This window comes from Lepidochelys kempii, chromosome 1, assembly GCF_965140265.1.
Source record: "Lepidochelys kempii isolate rLepKem1 chromosome 1, rLepKem1.hap2, whole genome shotgun sequence".
In the NCBI taxonomy this organism is placed as follows: domain Eukaryota; kingdom Metazoa; phylum Chordata; order Testudines; family Cheloniidae; genus Lepidochelys; species Lepidochelys kempii.
The window spans coordinates 229606705-229625357 of record NC_133256.1 but is presented as its reverse complement, the minus strand read 5'-3'; the positions used below and the strand labels follow the sequence as shown (position 1 = coordinate 229625357).

Genomic DNA, 18653 nt, shown 5'->3' with positions numbered 1-18653 from the left:
CTGCCATATAGTTATTCTCTCACAGTTGGCTTCACAGAGATTCTGTGCGGAGATGTGTACCAGGGCGGCTTGTTCCTGCCTCTCTGTTCAAGCCCACAAACTGCTCAGAGACCTTTTATTGGTAAAAACACTCCATGCAGTTTATTTACCACAGTGTTTCCACCACTCTTTTATATGCTGTACAGCCTTATGCCTACTGTCCTAGGGAGCCCTCAGCTCCAGAGGCAGGGGAGATCTCTCTCTCTCTCTCTTTTTCTGCTTCCCCTCTCTTCCTTCCTTCCTTCCTGTGCCTTTTGTATCATCTGCCTGATGGGCTAATTAGCCTCTTCATTCTCCTCAGCCCATCAGTTAGGCACAGCTCTTCGTAATGAGGTCTACTCTAGAGTAATTAATTAGTTACAGTGACCAGAGTGCTGGCTCCGCTGCTGTTGCCCAGCACCCTGACACAGGATTATAAACAGTTTCTTCATCAGAGATCATGAACAGTGTAGTGATTGTTACAGTAACTAGATATACAATTTAATATTAAAGTAATAATTGTCCTTGATATTAATGACAATTTGTTTATCTGCATGTAGGTGGCCCATATCAGAGCAGAAAGAGACATATTGGTTGAAGCGGATGGTGCTTGGGTGGTGAAAATGTTTTATAGTTTTCAGGATAAAAGGAATCTTTACCTGATCATGGAGTTCCTACCTGGAGGTAAAAAGCAAACCAATGAGTTCAGTGGCTCAGTGCTTAAAGTATTTATTCCTTTTTTTATGTAGTTGATGACAAAAGCAATCTTAATGGGATTTTTATGCTATGTTAAATTTCAGTGTCAGTGATATCACCATTCCTGCATTTTTTTTTCATTTTTTTAAGCCCTTAAAACATCTGTAATCACAGTTGTGGTTTTGGATGAAATAATTCCAGTAATCAGCTGTTCTGCTGTTCTCTACAGATGCCAATAACTGTGAAAGTGGCTATTGCTGAAAACAATTACTGTGTGGTATATGTTAGGAGATACGTAATTAAACTGACTCCACCTCACTGAGTACCCTACTTAAAAATCCAGTTAATAATTTTCAGCTGGTTCCTGCTAGGTCCAATTTGCCAAACAGGCTCTGAAGCAGAGTAACAATGGGTCTATTGGGCTAGCAATTCCGTGCAGTTGAAACCTGCAGAAGCCAATTGTAGGATTCTAATGGAATCTACTGACATTTCCAGTAGGGCTATCCTGGGTAATTAAAATGCACTGGTCTTTCTAATGTGTTTTTCTCTGTGGGTAGGTGATATGATGACCTTACTTATGAAGAAAGACACTTTAACAGAAGAGGAAACACAATTTTACATTTCTGAAACTGTGCTGGCCATCGATGCCATTCATCAGCTGGGATTCATACATAGAGATATTAAACCAGATAACCTCTTGCTGGATGCCAAGGCATGTAACTTGTTTGTAAACTATTTAAGTTTAAACTTCTACTGTCTGATGCCAATCTCCCTTACATGTGTGTTAATCAGAAATAACTCGATGAAATAAATAGATGATCATAATGGTCCCTTCTGACCTAAATATCTATGAATCTATGAAACTCCATTGTATCCGTTAGCATTACACTAGTGTTTAAACTGGTGGGAGTGAAATCAGAATCTGCCTCCCATATTTTATCTTGTAGAACATCTATACAATTAGCATAGCAAAAGTAGCACTAAATTGTTTCACTTTACTGAAAGTGTTTACAATGGGGATCTTCTTAGATGCTAGAAAAGACCCATCCACAATGTCCATATACTTGCAGACTGTAGTGTCGAGCTAAAACCACATTCACATACATTAATTGTTGTTGCAGTCTGTTACTTTAAGAAAAGCATAAAGTACAAAATATACGATAATGCTACATAAATGTTCAGTTTTTCTTTTAAATGATCATTGTCATTTTTGATGCCATTATCTCATTTGGCTTTTTATCTGTTAACTGATCAGAAGGGAGATTTACTGGTAAGAGCCAAGAATCTAAACTAGTCTGTTACCTTATGTGAGTCTGATGACCACCTTTGTATCTTTCTAAATCTAGCTATAAAACTGGATTAAAACACGATATTAAATTTTTTAAAGTATATTTCATCCTAGTTGAGACTTCCTAAGTAAACAGTATTGTACTTTTCCATTTTTTCCCTCTAACCCCAAGCATCAGATAAACAAACAAAACTCCAAAATTCTTTGGAATAATTAAGCATAGTTCATTCATTACAAAGAAGAGGCAATGATTCCCCTGCTAAGAAAAAATCATTCTTTCTTGCTGAATAAAGATTCAGTCATTATAATGCCCTCTAGATAAATAATCCTGCACAAATCTGCAGTTCATGCATTTCTGAAGTGAGTAGGTAATGTTATTAAGATGCGTTGCTCCCTTTAACACTCAACTTTTCCAATAATGTTTTTATCTTCTCTTGATTCTGTAGGGTCATGTGAAGCTATCTGATTTTGGACTATGCACTGGTTTAAAGAAAGCTCATCGAACTGAATTCTACAGGAACCTCACACACAATCCACCAAGTGACTTTTGTAAGTATAAAGGTGTTCTAGTTAAAGTGTTAAACGGCTTTAGACTGCAGCCATTCCACACTGTAATTTTAAGCCTGTTAGGTTTCACAGAACAAGCAAGACTGGGTTGGGTTGAGTTGTTTTTTGAATGGGAGAAGACTCCACAGAATAGCTAGGCATTAGAGGAAGGAGATGGTGTTGGTGATTCTGTAGGTGGCACTTTTCTCCGAGTCTGAATTGAACCCATCCCCCATAATGTTAGCGGACCCTGCACTTCTGGAAACTTTCTTTCAGCTAGAATGTCCTCATCAGTTGGAATCAGTAATGATCTGATGAAACTTTTCATAATGGTAAGGGTGTCATCCTATTTGCCATGGTCACATTTCAATGGTAGGTAACTAATTACCTGCTTCTGATCTAAATTCCCCTTGTGGCTGAATTCGGATTCCTTGTTCTTAACTTCCAGCTTTGCTGTGCAATGGCTGCCATGGTCAGAGGTGCCTGTATTTTATTGGTGGAAGGAGTAATCTGTGTATATACATTACCAGGCCCAACATAAAGGTGTTGCGCTTCAGTTAGTTAATGTTGTAAAACATTAAGAAATCCTTGGATCATTGTATCAAATATCATTATTGTTACTATTGCACTTTAAACATTCCCTGTCCAGGCAGCTTAGAATTGTTTGACATAATCTCCCTTTTCCCTCTTCCATTCTACCAAAAAAATAAAAATCTGTAATTGGGCATTTTAAAGGTACAAAAAGATTATTTTGTAAAAATGACATGTTATCAATCGGGCTGATTTTTTTTTTCTTTTTTTCTTGTACTCTTTCACAAATCTTTTAATGTCTAATAACTCTGTTTTGTAACTAAGCATTTCAGAATATGAACTCAAAGAGAAAAGCAGAAACGTGGAAGAAGAACAGACGACAGCTGGTGAGTCACTTTGCAGTGGAACCTATTTACGTTTTGTAGAAATAAAGTTGTCTGCACATACCTCTTTGTACAGACAAACTTTAAAAGTCTGCGTTAATGTTCAAGTTGCTGCCTTAAAATCTCAAAGGCCCAGATCATGCAAACATGAACGTGCTTAACTTTGTGTGAGTAGTTCCACTGTAGTCAAGAGGCAGTGTGGTTTAGTAGTTAAGGCACCAAATTCAGTCACAAGATCTGAGGGCAGATCTTCAGTTGGTATAAATGTTTATAGCATGGAGCCATGGAAACTTTTATACAGATCTGCCACTTGGAGCACTTATTCCTGGCTCTGCCACTGGACCTGCTGTCAAGTCAATTCACTTCTCTGTGCTTTTGTTTCCCTTCCCACCTTTCGTTTGTCTTGTCATTTAGACTGGAAACTCTTCAGAGCAGGGATTGCTTCTTACATACGTTTGTATATTACCTAGCACAGTGGGGCCCCCCTCTCAGTTGGGTCCTCAAAGTGCTATCATCATACATTGAATTAATGCTAACAACAAGTGTTTGCATGATTAGTGCCTAAGTAAGGATATTCAAAAACAGTCCACCAGTAAAGGTAACTCAACTACATTGTACAACTGAGTTCATATAATTGATTGTATGCTTTGTAAATCACAAACTGTAATATATTAAACTCATAAAATAACAACAAAAGTATGTCTTTGCTGTATTTGAAAAGATTAATAAATATTTGTAAATAGAAAAAATAATAAACATTGCATGTGTGCAGTACAGCCAAGCAAACATTGCTCTCTGACCCTTAACTTTGGCATTTCTTGACTCGATAAAATTTACATTGGTGGTTGAGCTGGTTTAAAATATCTGACACATTTGTTTTTCAAAACACCTATTTGCTTGTGTGTTTTGTAATTTTATAGGTTGTGTCTTCACTGCACTGTTAACTTGGGTGATTGGCAGTTGGGCGAGAGCCCCTGGATGGGTCCAGTTTGGGTGTGAGCAGCCAAACCATAAAGCCATGTCCACTAGCCTGAGTCAACACTGGCACTGTACTTGCTTGTGTGAGACACTAGGACTTCTGAGGTCTCATCCCATGGTTCTTTGCACTGCAGTAAAATGAGATGCTCTGTGATTGTTTCCTAGTGAATTATAGGAGAACGTCTCTGTCTTTCTGGGCATGGAGTGGGATCTGTGGGAAGGCATTGGAAAACTATCAGCAGTTGAGTGATTGAGCCCGCGTCCTCACTGCAAAGTAGGCAGGTTACCACCCTGAGTGTAATTAGCATTTTGGCTTTAAGTAGAGATGAGTGACATTCAAAATTTCCATCCGTTGGGAAATTCCTGACCAGCTCTAGCTTTAACCTGTACCCCAGGATAGGCCAGCGAGCTCAGGTACAAAGCACACCTCACTTTTTTGTGTGTGAATGGGAGCCATGTTAGGGGAAACACCTGCATAAGAGCCTGAGTTAATTCTGCAATGCAGACGCGCTCATATACAGAACAGTTTGTTAGTGTTTCAGGAGCGTCAGATGTTGAATGTACACTTTTTCTGACTTCGTTTGTAATTTACTAGTAATACGGTAGGCTAAAATGTAGATAAAGAACTGTGATCTAAGAAATCGTTGATATTTCCGTCTGTATGTACTATGGTCTCGTCACACTTCGGGGGGGCAGGGGGGGCAGCCTAACTTCAAAGTTATTTTTGGTTCTGTGCTTGTGTATCTAAATGAATGGTCTCTCTTGAGTTTTATGTATTGTGACTTATCAAATGACTTACCCTTTTTCCACTAAATATTAGTGCTCTATATATTCATTCCAATACTTTTTTTTTCACAGAACTTTAAAATGGTGAGTGTATAACCCATATAAAGAGCCCACCCAACCCCTACTTTTTTTCCCCCAGGCATACTCTACTGTTGGGACCCCAGATTATATTGCTCCGGAAGTATTCATGCAGACTGGGTACAACAAGTTGTGTGACTGGTGGTCTTTGGGAGTGATTATGTATGAAATGCTAATAGGTAGGTTGTTACCAACCCCGGGATAGATTTTAGGGTCGGAAGGGACCATTAGATGATTGAGTCTGACCTGCTGTATAACACGGGGCATAGAATTTCATCTAGTAACTTTTTTTTATTGAGCCCAACAATTCATGCCCAACTAAGTAGATCTTCCAGAAGGGCATTCACTCTTAATCTGAAGACATTCAGAGATGGAGAATGCGCCACTTCCCTTAGTAGTTTGGTCCAGTGATCGACCAGCCTCACTGGTAAAAATTGTTACAGATTCAGTCCCCTTAACCTTTAACTTTACTATTCCAAAGGTATTTGGTAGCTGTCAAGGAGAGAATTTTTTTCGCTGACATTGCCATGCAGAACTTTTTGAGGGAGAGGTAGCAAAATGGCTTTGTTTTATGGCAGACTGGGCCTAAGTACATTTTTCTAATGCTGGAAAAGCTCATTAAGCTTTTTTCCATGTATATAGGGTATCCACCTTTCTGCTCAGAAACGCCACAAGAAACTTATAGGAAAGTTATGAACTGGAAAGAAACATTGGTATTTCCTCCAGAGGTGCCCATTTCAGAGAAAGCAAAGGACTTAATTCTAAGGTGAGTAACTAAAACACTTGCGGCCATTCAGACCCATAGACATGATCATCTTCCATTATGTTCATTTTCCAGTGTGTAGAGAAACTCATTTCTGCAGTGTGGAAAGGTGCTGAACTCCTCTCCTTCTCCCCATACAACCATTTCCTGAGGCAAAGCTTTACAGGGATGGAAGTTCAGCTCGCTGGGCCGGATCTGCTACCACTGAAGTTGATGGGATCAAGAGTAGGCCCTAAGGAGGGAAGTCCTGAATTAGACTAATGTTTCAGAGTAGCAGCCGTGTTAGTCTGTATTCGCAAAAAGAAAAGGAGTACTTGTGGCACCTTAGACTAACAAATTTATTTGAGCATAAGCTTTTGTGAGCTACAGCTCACTTCATCAGAGGCTGACAGAACCCCCATTCAATGGAAGTTCTGTCTGTATTAGGACTGCATGAGTGGGCCCTGAAAGAATATAAGAAATGGGGAGAGAGGAGGAATAAAGGGAGGATCATGAGGATGCAGGAAAAGAACAGTGATGATAGATTTTAGTGTGTAATACTTGGTCTTGTAAAGCATGAGATGCGTGGGCTGCATAGGCTGCATTAGTCTTTATTACAGCTACCTTTCAAAAGATATAACTTTAGAAGCCGTCTTTTGTGACAAGCACTATAAAAATTATTAATAATGGTCCACAGTTATCTGGGATAAATTATTCAATCAAGTGGAAGATCAAAGCATCTTTTAATTTTAGACACAGAGAAGGTTTTAGGTTGAAAGAGAAGTTGAAGGACCCCATCCAGGTACCTCTCCCACTTCACTCTTTCCGCTATCCACTTCATCTGTTCTTGGTAAATATTTCAATTTTTCAGTTTTTCAATTACACCTCACAAAAATTTGTTCCAAATTCTCATCTGAATGCTTTGCATGAGGGAACAGGAATAATGCAACTGCAAATCTCTTGGAGTGTCTGTCTCCAGCAACAGAGACAGAACAGATCTGAAAAAAAAGAATGTTTTTGAAAATTTGATTTTTGTTATCCATCGGGGAACTGGAATAACTGAACAGCATCCAGCACGTAAAGCACATCAATTCAGAGCCAAACAAAACAACACAGCAGATATAATGGAGTTTGACTTAATCAGCATTTCTCAAATGCAGCCACTGTGGTTGCATGTGGCCACCGTGAGCTTTTCTTGTAGTCATAGCATCCTGTGCTGTGATGGGGGGGTAAAAGGAGCAAAGCAGTGCTTCTTCCCTCCACTCCCCATTGCTCCTGCACTGCCTTAGTGTTGGTTGCTGGGGCCTCCAGCAAGGGTTGGACCCTGCCCCCCTCTGGAGACACCTGGGGCACAACGGTGGAGGAGCAGTCACTTGGTGAGTTCCTCACCTTCTGGCCATGGGGCTTCAGGCTCCAGCCCCGAGCTCTGAATGCGTGGTGGTGGGCCCCAGGCTCTGTCCGCGCAGCTTTGGGCTGTCCCCAAGCCCCCTCCCCTCAGCTTCAGGCTTTGGCCCCCTGCTGCCTCATCCAGCCACCCATCCCCATGGTCCCCGCTCCCCCTGACCCCCCCAGCCAGGGCTTAATTTGCCCCCACGTTTTCTGGGGCTGAGTAAATGATACTTGTATGTTTGTTAATATCACTTTTCACAACTGACTTACTAGCTAGCAATGAATAAATTACAATAATTTGGATGTATATATGTGCATATTTATTTGTTTTTCCTAAAGTTAATTAAGTATTTTAGGAAAAAGCGTGAGAGTGGCCACCAGCAAGAGTTGGTGGCTGCACTCCAAGGCCACCAAGTAATTTGTCCTGAGAACCCCAATATAGAGTTGTTGGGCTATCTGGATAAAATCACATTTCCAAAAGCCATTTCTTGGTGGTGGTGGTGGTGGTGTTTATTCCTTACTTAATATTGATTGACCTGTAGGGATTTGGTTTCAAGGATCAGATTAGAAATAATTTTTCGTTGGCTTTTTTATTTTTTGACAGAAGGGTACTTTGATATATTCAAAGGTTGAGGTGTGAAATTATTTCCTACAAGTGCCATTCAGATGTAAGCCAAGAATATTACTCTTGTGGGAGTATGGCTTAGTCAATTTATAACCTGACTGACTTGTTACATTACTGAAATGCCTGTCAGAACTTGCTTTGTGCTGGCAAGAAAGAGTTTTGTTTCTGTGAAGGTTTGGCAGGTAATATCTTTTATGAATCTGGATGTTGTGATCATTTAGGTATAGCCAGTTACCCAGATTGATTCTTATAAATGAATTGCTCTGAGTGTGTTAGCAACTGCCGAACACACACTCTTGTAATTCTGTTGCCTGAAATAATGGAGAGAATCTTCGATCTGCTGGACAACAATTGCTGCTGAGCACAAATTGTCTACTGCTTTCCGTGCGGAACAGATGACTACGTGAGAGCAGAAGTGGAATGTAGTTAAACAACTTTCAACTTTCAGAAGCAACATTAGTTTATACAAAAGCAGCATGTCCGTCAGCAAAGGGGTTTATGGGAGGGCAGCACAGTGTCATGCAGCACGCTGAAGGCCCAATCTGCAAGTAGCTGAGTGGATTCAACTCCCATGAGATCAATGGGTGGCTTAGAACCTAGAGGGACTGGGCTCTTTGTTTGAAAGGGCCTTGTTGTTTCTCCATTATGGATGCTTGACAAGGCACTTGCTTCTCCAGTTGTCTGGTGGCTAAGCTACCAGTTCCAGGAGGCTGAATCACAGCGCAGCACTGACTGCTTGTCTGGTGGAACGTGCCGCTGTGTAATGCGGGCGGATAAGGAGGTTTTGGAGGTTGGTTAAAAAGAGCACGTACTTAGCAGAAATGGATGCTTTAAAATCAAGGTATCTCTCTTGGGCCAGACCATATAGAGAAACTGGAAATTCCAAGAAACTAAACGTCTTTCTGTTACTGAATAATAACCAGCCCTGGCAGCAACTTGGTCACAGAAGCCTGGGGCTGGAGGGGAAATATGAGATATTACCATTGTAGCATTGTGCCTTTTATAATATGACGGACAACATTTTATTTCTGTGATTTTTCTAGGTGTAATGGGAAGTTGAACAATCCAAAGATAAAACAATTTTAAAGGATTTTACAAAATTTCTGCTACAGGATTGTACAATGATTTATTTTGTAGGCTCCTTTCTGCATTGATTGTAACATTCTTCCTTTTCTCCCCGTCAGATTTTGTATTGATTCAGAAAATAGAATTGGTAGTAATGGAGTAGAGGAAATAAAAGATCATCCATTTTTTGAAGAAGTTGACTGGGGACATATCAGGTATATAGATGTGCTTTGTATATTGGATCTAAATCTTGGTAGCAATAATTTCATATGCTGTAAAGGCAGGAATAACTTGTCTTAATTAGCTTTTTATTTTAAAGTGTACCTCTTGGGAAAAACAAGCAATTCCAGCCTTGTTCTCAGAGGAGGGAAACTGACATTCATAGAGCTGATCAGTCTTTTAACATTCCCTAAACTAGAGAGAATCCAGACTAGTTTGCAGTGATGCAGGACAGAAAGCAGTGGTGGCAGGGAAAGCAGAGTGATTCCTGATTTGCACTCACCTACCTCCAGCATGTTTGCTCCCATGGCTGCAGTGGGCCAGACCTTAGAAGCCTCCCACCTCTCCCCCTGCTCCCACAGCTACCCGTACTGTAACAGGCTGCCAGTATAGCTCATGGCTTTGAAAATACATGTGGCCAGTTCCCCGAGAACAGCCAGTGGTCACCCGGAGGTAGCATGTAGCCTTCTGACCAGGTCATTTGAGGAGGGGAAAAAAAAGAAAATTAAAAAACCCCAGCAAATAAAAATAGCAAACAAAAAAATCATACACAGAAATCACATGGAGAAAGAGAATGAAAAGGAGAAAAGGCTGCAACTATGAATGAAACACAGGGGCATCTCTTTTAAAACTGACTTCAGTGGCACTCAAAATATGGCCAGTAGGGACTGCTGCTGCTCCCATCCTTTCAGGATGCAAGGTAAACCTGTGTCTTATAAATATCGTACCTTCATATGTAAAAGCCCATATTTCTCCTTAATGGTCACCCCACCCAATCCCACAGCTCACTTAGCTCAGTTGAAGTCAGTGGAGGTATAACATTGTACACCAGCTGAGGATCTTGACCTTCGTGTTTACAAGGGGGATATTGTCATCCTGTAGCAAAATTAAAAGGTAATGAAGCCTTTCTTACTGTTCGGTTCTCTTTTATTTGTGTGTAGGGAGAGGCCAGCTGCAATTCCTATAGAAATCAAAAGTATTGACGACACTTCCAATTTCGATGAATTTCCTGAATCTGATATTTTACAGCCAGGTGAGACCTTGTAAATTGCAGTCGTATCTAACACATCCCAAAATATAACCATACAGTTTATCTCCATTTTATTCATTTTTCCAGTATCTTGATCCAGCTACTTCAGACCTGCACTGTGTTTGGATTATCTGGGAACTTTGTTAGTGAATTGCATTTAAATAAAAAAAAATGTAAATCTGTGAACTTACCCCTTCCTTAATCCTCTTTCTCGGGCAGCGTGAAAAGATAGCTTTTAATATTGAGTTAATATAGGGGGAAAAAGGGTGTGGGGGTGTGTGTGTGAAGGGGGGTGGGGGTGGGGGTGGGGGTGTGAGAGAGAAGGTGTGTTGCCTTAACGGTAAGCAGCTACAGGATTTCACCATATAGACAATATCACCACATTTCTGGTAAAGTGTATTGCACTAATTGGTTTCAGATGTTTGGTAACACTGAAATTTAAGCCAGAAGCAAATGTTATATTCTTTGTGGGCAAAATTTCAAAAGCATCTAAACGATAGACAAGCAGCAGTACTAAGGACTGTTAGATCCTTGGCAACCTAATTCTCATTGTAAGTCATATAGGCACTTTTGAAAAAGTTAGGTCCGCATATAGCAGGAGATTCTTAAATGTATGAGACCTGAATCTGCAAGGTGATGGGTTCCCTCAGCTCCCACTGGCTTCAGTTATACTATTTATGTGTGTTGAGATGCATGTTTAAGTATGTTGGCGTCAAACAGTCTTTACTATTTTTCTAGCTCCTCCCACTTACCCAAAATCTTAATTTTTTTTCTGTAACTCTGAAATGGCTCCTATATAATGGCAAGTTGGTTTTCCTCTTCCTTTAATGCCAGAATTTTCAAACCTGGATGCCTAAAGTTAGGTACCTAAGTCTATATTTAGGCAGCTAATTAAATTACATGGATTTATTTTCATAAGTTTTGAGGATCTATTACTCCCATTGACTTTAATAGGCATTCGTGATACACAGTATCACAGAAAATGTTGCTTATTCTTTTGATGCCTAAATATGAACTTGAGACCCTAACTTTCAGCACCACGTCTGAAAATGTTGGCCTAGAACTATAGGAACATTTATTCTGAGTAATTATTTTACAAGAACAATTCTGTGTTCAGCACTGGAATAATATTAGATGTTCATAAAGTCAAATGTTAGCTCTCCTCAATGTTCTACAAACATCACAAAAGCACTAAGTAGTGAAGAAGAGTGTAAATATAGAGTGATATAGTCCTGTTGGGAAAGGTCTGATTTGTTGCTGCTGTTTCTGGTGGGATACCATGTGCGTGTGAACTCCTAAAAGTTGTTGGTTTTTTAATTGTGGTCACAGTTGTGGATCAGTATCTTACTGTGGCAGGCAATATAAAGGGCATTCCTTCCTCAAAGATGCCGGTTGATATCCTGGCCCTCCTGAAGTTAATGGCAAAACTTCCATTGACTTTACTAGGACCAGGATTTCACCTGTAGTCTTTATGATGCTAGAGAGAACCAACTTCAGGATTGTTTGCCTGACATTGTGTGGCAGCTTCTCTTACCAGCAATACTAATGTTTTTAATTCTTTCCTTTTGATTTCTACATTCCAGTGCCAAATACCACAGAACCTGACTACAAATCCAAAGACTGGGTTTTCCTCAATTATACCTACAAGAGGTTTGAAGGGCTTACACAGCGTGGCTCTATCCCTTCCTACATGAAAGCTGGGAAGTTGTGAAACAAAACAAAACCCCACAAAATTAAAAACAAAACAAACAAAAAAAACCTCAGGTAGCTGCATCACCAGGCCTGCTTGGCGTAGATATCAATACAGTGACTCTGGTGCGCATCGACTTCACAAAGAAATTCTACGGGATTAGGATTTCTAAGACTACTACAGGAATTAGTTGGCAGTGCCAGCTGGCTTTTTTTTTTTTTTTTTTTTTTTAATATTTGAATATTTTTGTTAACTTTATTATACAAAGGTACTGGAATAAAAGGATCATACATCCCTTTGTAAGTGCACTGCCTATGGGTGTATAAAGGTTAATTATGCCTCTGTGTACTGTGGCTTTGTTTGTACTGTAAGCCATCTAATCCACCCGGAGAAAAACATATCATTTTAAAAAGCAACATGGGCTAATGTTGTAGCACCATTATTTTACTGCTGACCTGGTGGGTTTTAGATATAAATATACAGTATAAAAACCATCAACCATATTTGTAAAAGTCTGAGTGATTGTCCACATGCATTCCTCTCCTGGTGTACATGCACCCATGCACAGAGTAATTTAACAGTCATCAAACAAGCAGAGACAACATTGCTCTTTTCCTCAAAGAAGCCTCTCACCTTGGTACAGAGCTCCCGAGAACACCTAAAAGGGTAGCTCCACCTGTGGAAGAAAGATACTCCTCCTCTTGCTCAACAGTGAGCGCATACCAACATAGGACAGGTTCCACCCTTATACTTATTAATCAACTTCCGTAGCTCCACTTCTGAAGATCAGGGCCCATTCCATCATGCCTCTGCAACTTCTCTAAGTAGCATTCCCTTTTTTTGAGCTATGTAGGGCAGCTACCTGGACTCAGTCCACATTTTCATTCAGTACTATTCCTTAGTAGAAAGAAAAGGAGTACTTGTGGCACCTTAGAGACTAACCAATTTATTTGAGCATGAGCTTTCGTGAGCTACAGCTCACTTCATCAGATGTTTACCGTGGAAACTGCAGCAGACTTTATATACACACAGAAATCATGAAACAATACCTCCTCCCACCCCACTGTCCTGCTGGTAATAGCTTATCTAAAGTGATCAACAGGTGGGCCATTTCCAGCACAAATCCAGGTTTTCTCACCCTCCACCCCCCCACACAAATTCACTCTCCTGCTGGTGCTAGCCCATCCAAAGTGACAACTCTTTACATAATCAAGTCGGGCTATTTCCTGCATAGATCAAGGTTTTCTCACATCCCCCCCACCCCCATACACACACAAACTCACTCTCCTGCTGGTAATAGCTCATCTAAACTGACCATTCTCCAGGTTTAAATCCAAGTTAAACCAGAACATCTGGGGGGGGGGGGGGGTAGGAAAAAACAAGAGGACACAGGCTACCTTGCATAATGACTTAGCCACTCCCAGTCTCTATTTAAGCCTAAATTAATAGTATCCAATTTGCAAATGAATTCCAATTCAGCAGTTTCTCGCTGGAGTCTGGATTTGAAGTTTTTTTGTTTTAAGATAGCGACCTTCATGTCTGTGATTGCGTGACCAGAGAGATTGAAGTGTTCTCCGACTGGTTTATGAATGTTATAATTCTTGACATCTGATTTGTGTCCATTTATTCTTTTATGTAGAGACTGTCCAGTTTGACCAATGTACATGGCAGAGGGGCATTGCTGGCACATGATGGCATAGATCACATTGGTGGATGTGCAGGTGAACGAGCCTCTGATAGTGTGGCTGATGTTATTAGGCCCTGTGATGGTGTCCCCTGAATAGATATGTGGGCACAATTGGCAACGGGCTTTGTTGCAAGGATAAGTTCCTGGGTTAGTGGTTCTGTTGTGTGGTATGTGGTTGTTGGTGAGTATTTGCTTCAGGTTGCGGGGCTGTCTGTAGGCAAGGACTGGCCTGTCTCCCAAGACTTGTGAGAGTGTTGGGTCATCCTTTAGGATAGGTTGTAGATCCTTAATAATGCGTTGGAGGGGTTTTAGTTGGGGGCTGAAGGTGACGGCTAGTGGCGTTCTGTTATTTTCTTTGTTAGGCCTGTCCTGTAGTAGGTAACTTCTGGGAACTCTTCTGGCTCTATCAATCTGTTTCTTTACTTCTGCAGGTGGGTATTGTAGTTGTAAGAAAGCTTGACAGAGATCTTGTAGGTGTTTGTCTCTGTCTGAGGGGTTGGAGCAAATGCGGTTGTATCGCAGAGCTTGGCTGTAGACGATGGATCGTGTGGTGTGGTCAGGGTGAAAGCTGGAGGCATGCAGGTAGGAATAGCGGTCAGTAGGTTTACGGTATAGGGTGGTGTTTATGTGGCCATTGTTTATTAGCACTGTAGTGTCCAGGAAGTGGATCTCTTGTGTGGACTGGACCAGGCTGAGGTTGGTGGTGGGATGGAAATTGTTGAAATCATGGTGGAATTCCTCAAGGGCTTCTTTTCCATGGGTCCAGATGATGAAGATGTCATCAATATAGCGCAAGTAGAGTAGGGGCTTTAGGGGACGAGAGCTGAGGAAGCGTTGTTCTAAATCAGCCATAAAAATGTTGGCATACTGTGGGGCCATGCGGGTACCCATAGCAGTGCCGCTGATCTGAAGGTATACATTGTCCCCAAATGTGAAATAGTTATGGGTAAGGACAAAGTCACAAAGTTCAGCCACCAGGTTAGCCGTGACATTATCGGGGCCAGCAATGCCCCTGCCATGTACATTGGTCAAACTGGACAGTCTCTACGTAAAAGAATAAATGGACACAAATCAGATGTCAAGAATTATAACATTCATAAACCAGTCGGAGAACACTTCAATCTCTCTGGTCACGCAATCACAGACATGAAGGTCGCTATCTTAAAACAAAAAAACTTCAAATCCAGACTCCAGCGAGAAACTGCTGAATTGGAATTCATTTGCAAATTGGATACTATTAATTTAGGCTTAAATAGAGACTGGGAGTGGCTAAGTCATTATGCAAGGTAGCCTGTGTCCTCTTGTTTTTTCCTACCCCCCCCCCCAGATGTTCTGGTTTAACTTGGATTTAAACCTGGAGAATGGTCAGTTTAGATGAGCTATTACCAGCAGGAGAGTGAGTTTGTGTGTGTATGGGGGTGGGGGGGATGTGAGAAAACCTTGATCTATGCAGGAAATAGCCCGACTTGATTATGTAAAGAGTTGTCACTTTGGATGGGCTAGCACCAGCAGGAGAGTGAATTTGTGTGGGGGGGTGGAGGGTGAGAAAACCTGGATTTGTGCTGGAAATGGCCCACCTGTTGATCACTTTAGATAAGCTATTACCAGCAGGACAGTGGGGTGGGAGGAGGTATTGTTTCATGATTTCTGTGTGTATATAAAGTCTGCTGCAGTTTCCACGGTAAACATCTGATGAAGTGAGCTGTAGCTCACGAAAGCTCATGCTCAAATAAATTGGTTAGTCTCTAAGGTGCCACAAGTACTCCTTTTCTTTTTGCGAATACAGACTAACACGGCTGTTCCTCTGAAACCATTCCTTAGTAGAGAGTTTCAGATCTGATGTCCACTTTGGCAGAGCTGTCCTGCAACTGTTGTTTAAACAGAGCGCAAGTAGATCTCTTGACAGTGAGGTCACGGCTTGTGAGGCACCAGAAGTGACACACATGTGGACAATCACATAAACAAGGTTACTTGTCTTACAGTAACTGTGGTTCTTCGAGATGTGTTCACAGCCTGACCACCTTCCCTGAGGGATGGTTGGGCCCTCTCTGGCCCTTATGCCCTCAGAACATCCAGGACACAGATGCGGCCTCAACAGATGCTGCTCTTCAAAATAATCTAATCTCACACTTATTAGGTGCATGTACCCCAGAAGTGGAATCCATGTGGGCCACACATCTTGAAGAACCACAGTTAATACAGAGTAAGTAGCCATTCTTTATAAAGATTAAAAAAAATGTGCCCTATGTGATTGAACTTTCCAAGATACCTGAAGGTAATTTTATTAAGGAGATTTCATGAAAATAGCAAACACTCAGAAAAACTGGTTATTTGTGTGTGGGGGGAGAGGAGAAGTATATACATTGAACTTAAAGCTATCTACTACACTGACTTGTCTGTACATATTAATTGGTTTATCACCAGGGAAAAAGCTACACCCTCCTAGTCATAACACTAAAGATAATTTGCATATAAAACTGCTGATGGCTAATCAAATGAATGCTCACATAGGAGTTACACTGTTAGGGAGACTTACTGCAGTATATTTAGCATAATAATCTCCCTTATCATGATAGTCGAATTTATTTTCTGAAAAAATGGCATTATTTTAATCTAATCAGCAAGTCAAATTAAAGAAAATACTAGTATACTGCTTTTAGAAGGGTAGTGGGAATTCTTTTTAAAGGCAAAACAATGACACTGTAATGATCTAAAGGCAACAGAAGGTTTATCTACACTGGCTTTCCAAAAACAAGGAAGTGCAACATATCTTTTTGCTTGTTAATTTTATCTTTTTTTCTTTTGCCAGTGTTTGTCATTGTGCCATTTTCTTTCTTATTCTCAGCGTACCAAAGATCCTGAAATGGCTTGATGATTGCAACCTTGTGAAGTTTTGATTTCCATGCCTATGTTTTATTAACTTCTGTTAAATGTGGAATGGGGTATACAATTCATAAAAGGTTTTTTTCTGGGAAGTTAACCTATTCCAGCAGGAGAAACTGTTAAATCATCAGTTGCATAGAGGTGAGCCTGAACCAAAATCCTGTATCTGACTACCCCCAAACTGAGGAGGAAGTTTGGATTGAAATAAAGCTGAATTTTTGGACTTGGGTCCCTCTTGAATCAGCATGGGTTAATTAACTGAGGTACAGGCAGTAAATGATGGTCAGGGGGATTATTTTGTTGTGTGAGAAGGGGTTAAAAGTACAAAGTAATGTTGCCAGCATTCAGAATTGAATATTGTTGAGACTGCATTTGCACTGTTAATTTGCCTTGCTGACGAGTTAGGTAAATTTTATTTTTATAGGTCAATTATTAAAAACCTAAGTCATTGCATACAGTGTGGGGTAATTTCAAGCATTGTAACATGCTGTACCTTGTCCTTTTAATGTTGTTCATATTACAAAAGCTCATTCTCTGAGTCTAAATGACAACTGCTATTTTTTTTTTCCCCTGGACTGTTGCATTGGTTGTGGTGGGGAAAGTTACATAGAAGCATTATAAAAGATTTATATGAGGCTTTTTACAGCATTTGAAAATAAACGTAGCATTCTTTTGTAAAGTTGCACTGTTTTTTAACCCAGTTCATAATGTCATTTTGTTTCTCTTTCCAAATGCGTGGATGACAGAGGACTTCTGAGACAGTTGAAGGCTTTCAGTGTTGGATATGCCCATATTGAATTCCATCATACACCAGTCAAAGCTACGGTTGCCTTCGGTCAAAACAATTAGCCATGCTGCTGTTGCTATCATTACATAGACTGCAACCATATGTTTAAAAATAGTTATTACTATTTATTGTAGCTTCCCAAACTTTTTCCTGTGTGGACCACATTTTAGTAAATTGAGTCTGTCGTGGAGAACTTGTCCCACCCATTTGTTATGGGAAGAACCACCTCCCTTCCCCGGCACGCATCAGCTCTGTGGCAACTATTGCAAATGATTACATGTAATATATTTTACTGGGGGTGGAAGGGACAAGTTTCTAAGCTCAGAGCTCTTCAGGTCATGAAGCTCGATAGCTTGTCCCTTCCACTAACGGAAGATGGTCCAGTTAAAAAGCTCCCCTATCTTGTCCCAGGATCTGAGAGAGCCCAACACAGCTACAACAACACTGCAAACGTACTTTTTTATTGCAAGTCAATTCACAATAGAGCTACTGCAACACTTCAGACAACAAAATATCATTTTAACAACTCCCTATTGCCAGGGTTTGGAAAGCAGAAGACCAAGGGTGATGGTGATTGTTTAACATTTATATTGCTGTAGCACCCAAAAGCTTCAGCTAGGTTGTGCCCCATTGTGGTAGGCCCAGTACAAAAATATAATAAATGACAAAGAGCTTACAAGTGAAAAGACAGGATATAATATGTGGTTGAGATAAAGAACTGAGTTGGGGTGAAGATGAGGAGAAACGGTAATAATATAATAGTATGTGTGCAATCATCCTTTCTTTTTTTAAAAAAAAAAAGTCCTATTACTGGGAGATTTAGTTCCTGCAAAGAATAATCATGCATTTAAAAGCATTTTTAGAGTATTCAGACTATTCTAAACTAGCATCTTGCTTTAGCTATCATTTATTCCTTTCCCCCTTTTTTAAGGGGTTCTTTTTATTTCCAAAGATTCTCTTAATGTTTTTAGAAAGTTATTCGCTGAGACTACTTAAGACCTGTACCAAACATTCCCCAACTAGATATCTTATACTCAGTCTTTTGTGCACTGGGGGCCCAATTCTGCAAAGTGCTGAGAACCCTCAGCTCCCATTGACTTTAGTCAGTTGAAAGTGCTCAGACTTTCAAGGTTGCCCTATATTTTGTATTAATCAGGGTTTGATGCTTCAAGGTCCTGAGCAATTCCTTGAGATGTAGAGCATCCTTAACAGTTGCTCAGCACTTGGCAGGA

General features: G+C 40.5%; 1 protein-coding gene across 3 annotated transcripts in view; it reads left to right on the top strand.

The window, feature by feature from the left end:
• The window catches only part of STK38L (serine/threonine kinase 38 like), a 58392-nt gene extending 45424 nt beyond the window's left edge, over positions 1 to 12968 (top strand). For all 3 annotated transcript variants that reach the window (XM_073317388.1, XM_073317398.1, XM_073317379.1), the window contains 9 exons: positions 579 to 702; positions 1272 to 1426; positions 2449 to 2551; positions 3404 to 3465; positions 5366 to 5483; positions 5947 to 6070; positions 9245 to 9340; positions 10286 to 10377; positions 11958 to 12968. In XM_073317388.1, coding sequence (XP_073173489.1) covers positions 579 to 702; positions 1272 to 1426; positions 2449 to 2551; positions 3404 to 3465; positions 5366 to 5483; positions 5947 to 6070; positions 9245 to 9340; positions 10286 to 10377; positions 11958 to 12085 — 1002 coding nt within the window. In that variant the 3' untranslated portion in view covers positions 12086 to 12968. The remainder of the gene's footprint in view (positions 1 to 578; positions 703 to 1271; positions 1427 to 2448; positions 2552 to 3403; positions 3466 to 5365; positions 5484 to 5946; positions 6071 to 9244; positions 9341 to 10285; positions 10378 to 11957) is intronic.
• The last annotated feature ends 5685 nt before the right edge of the window (positions 12969 to 18653 follow it).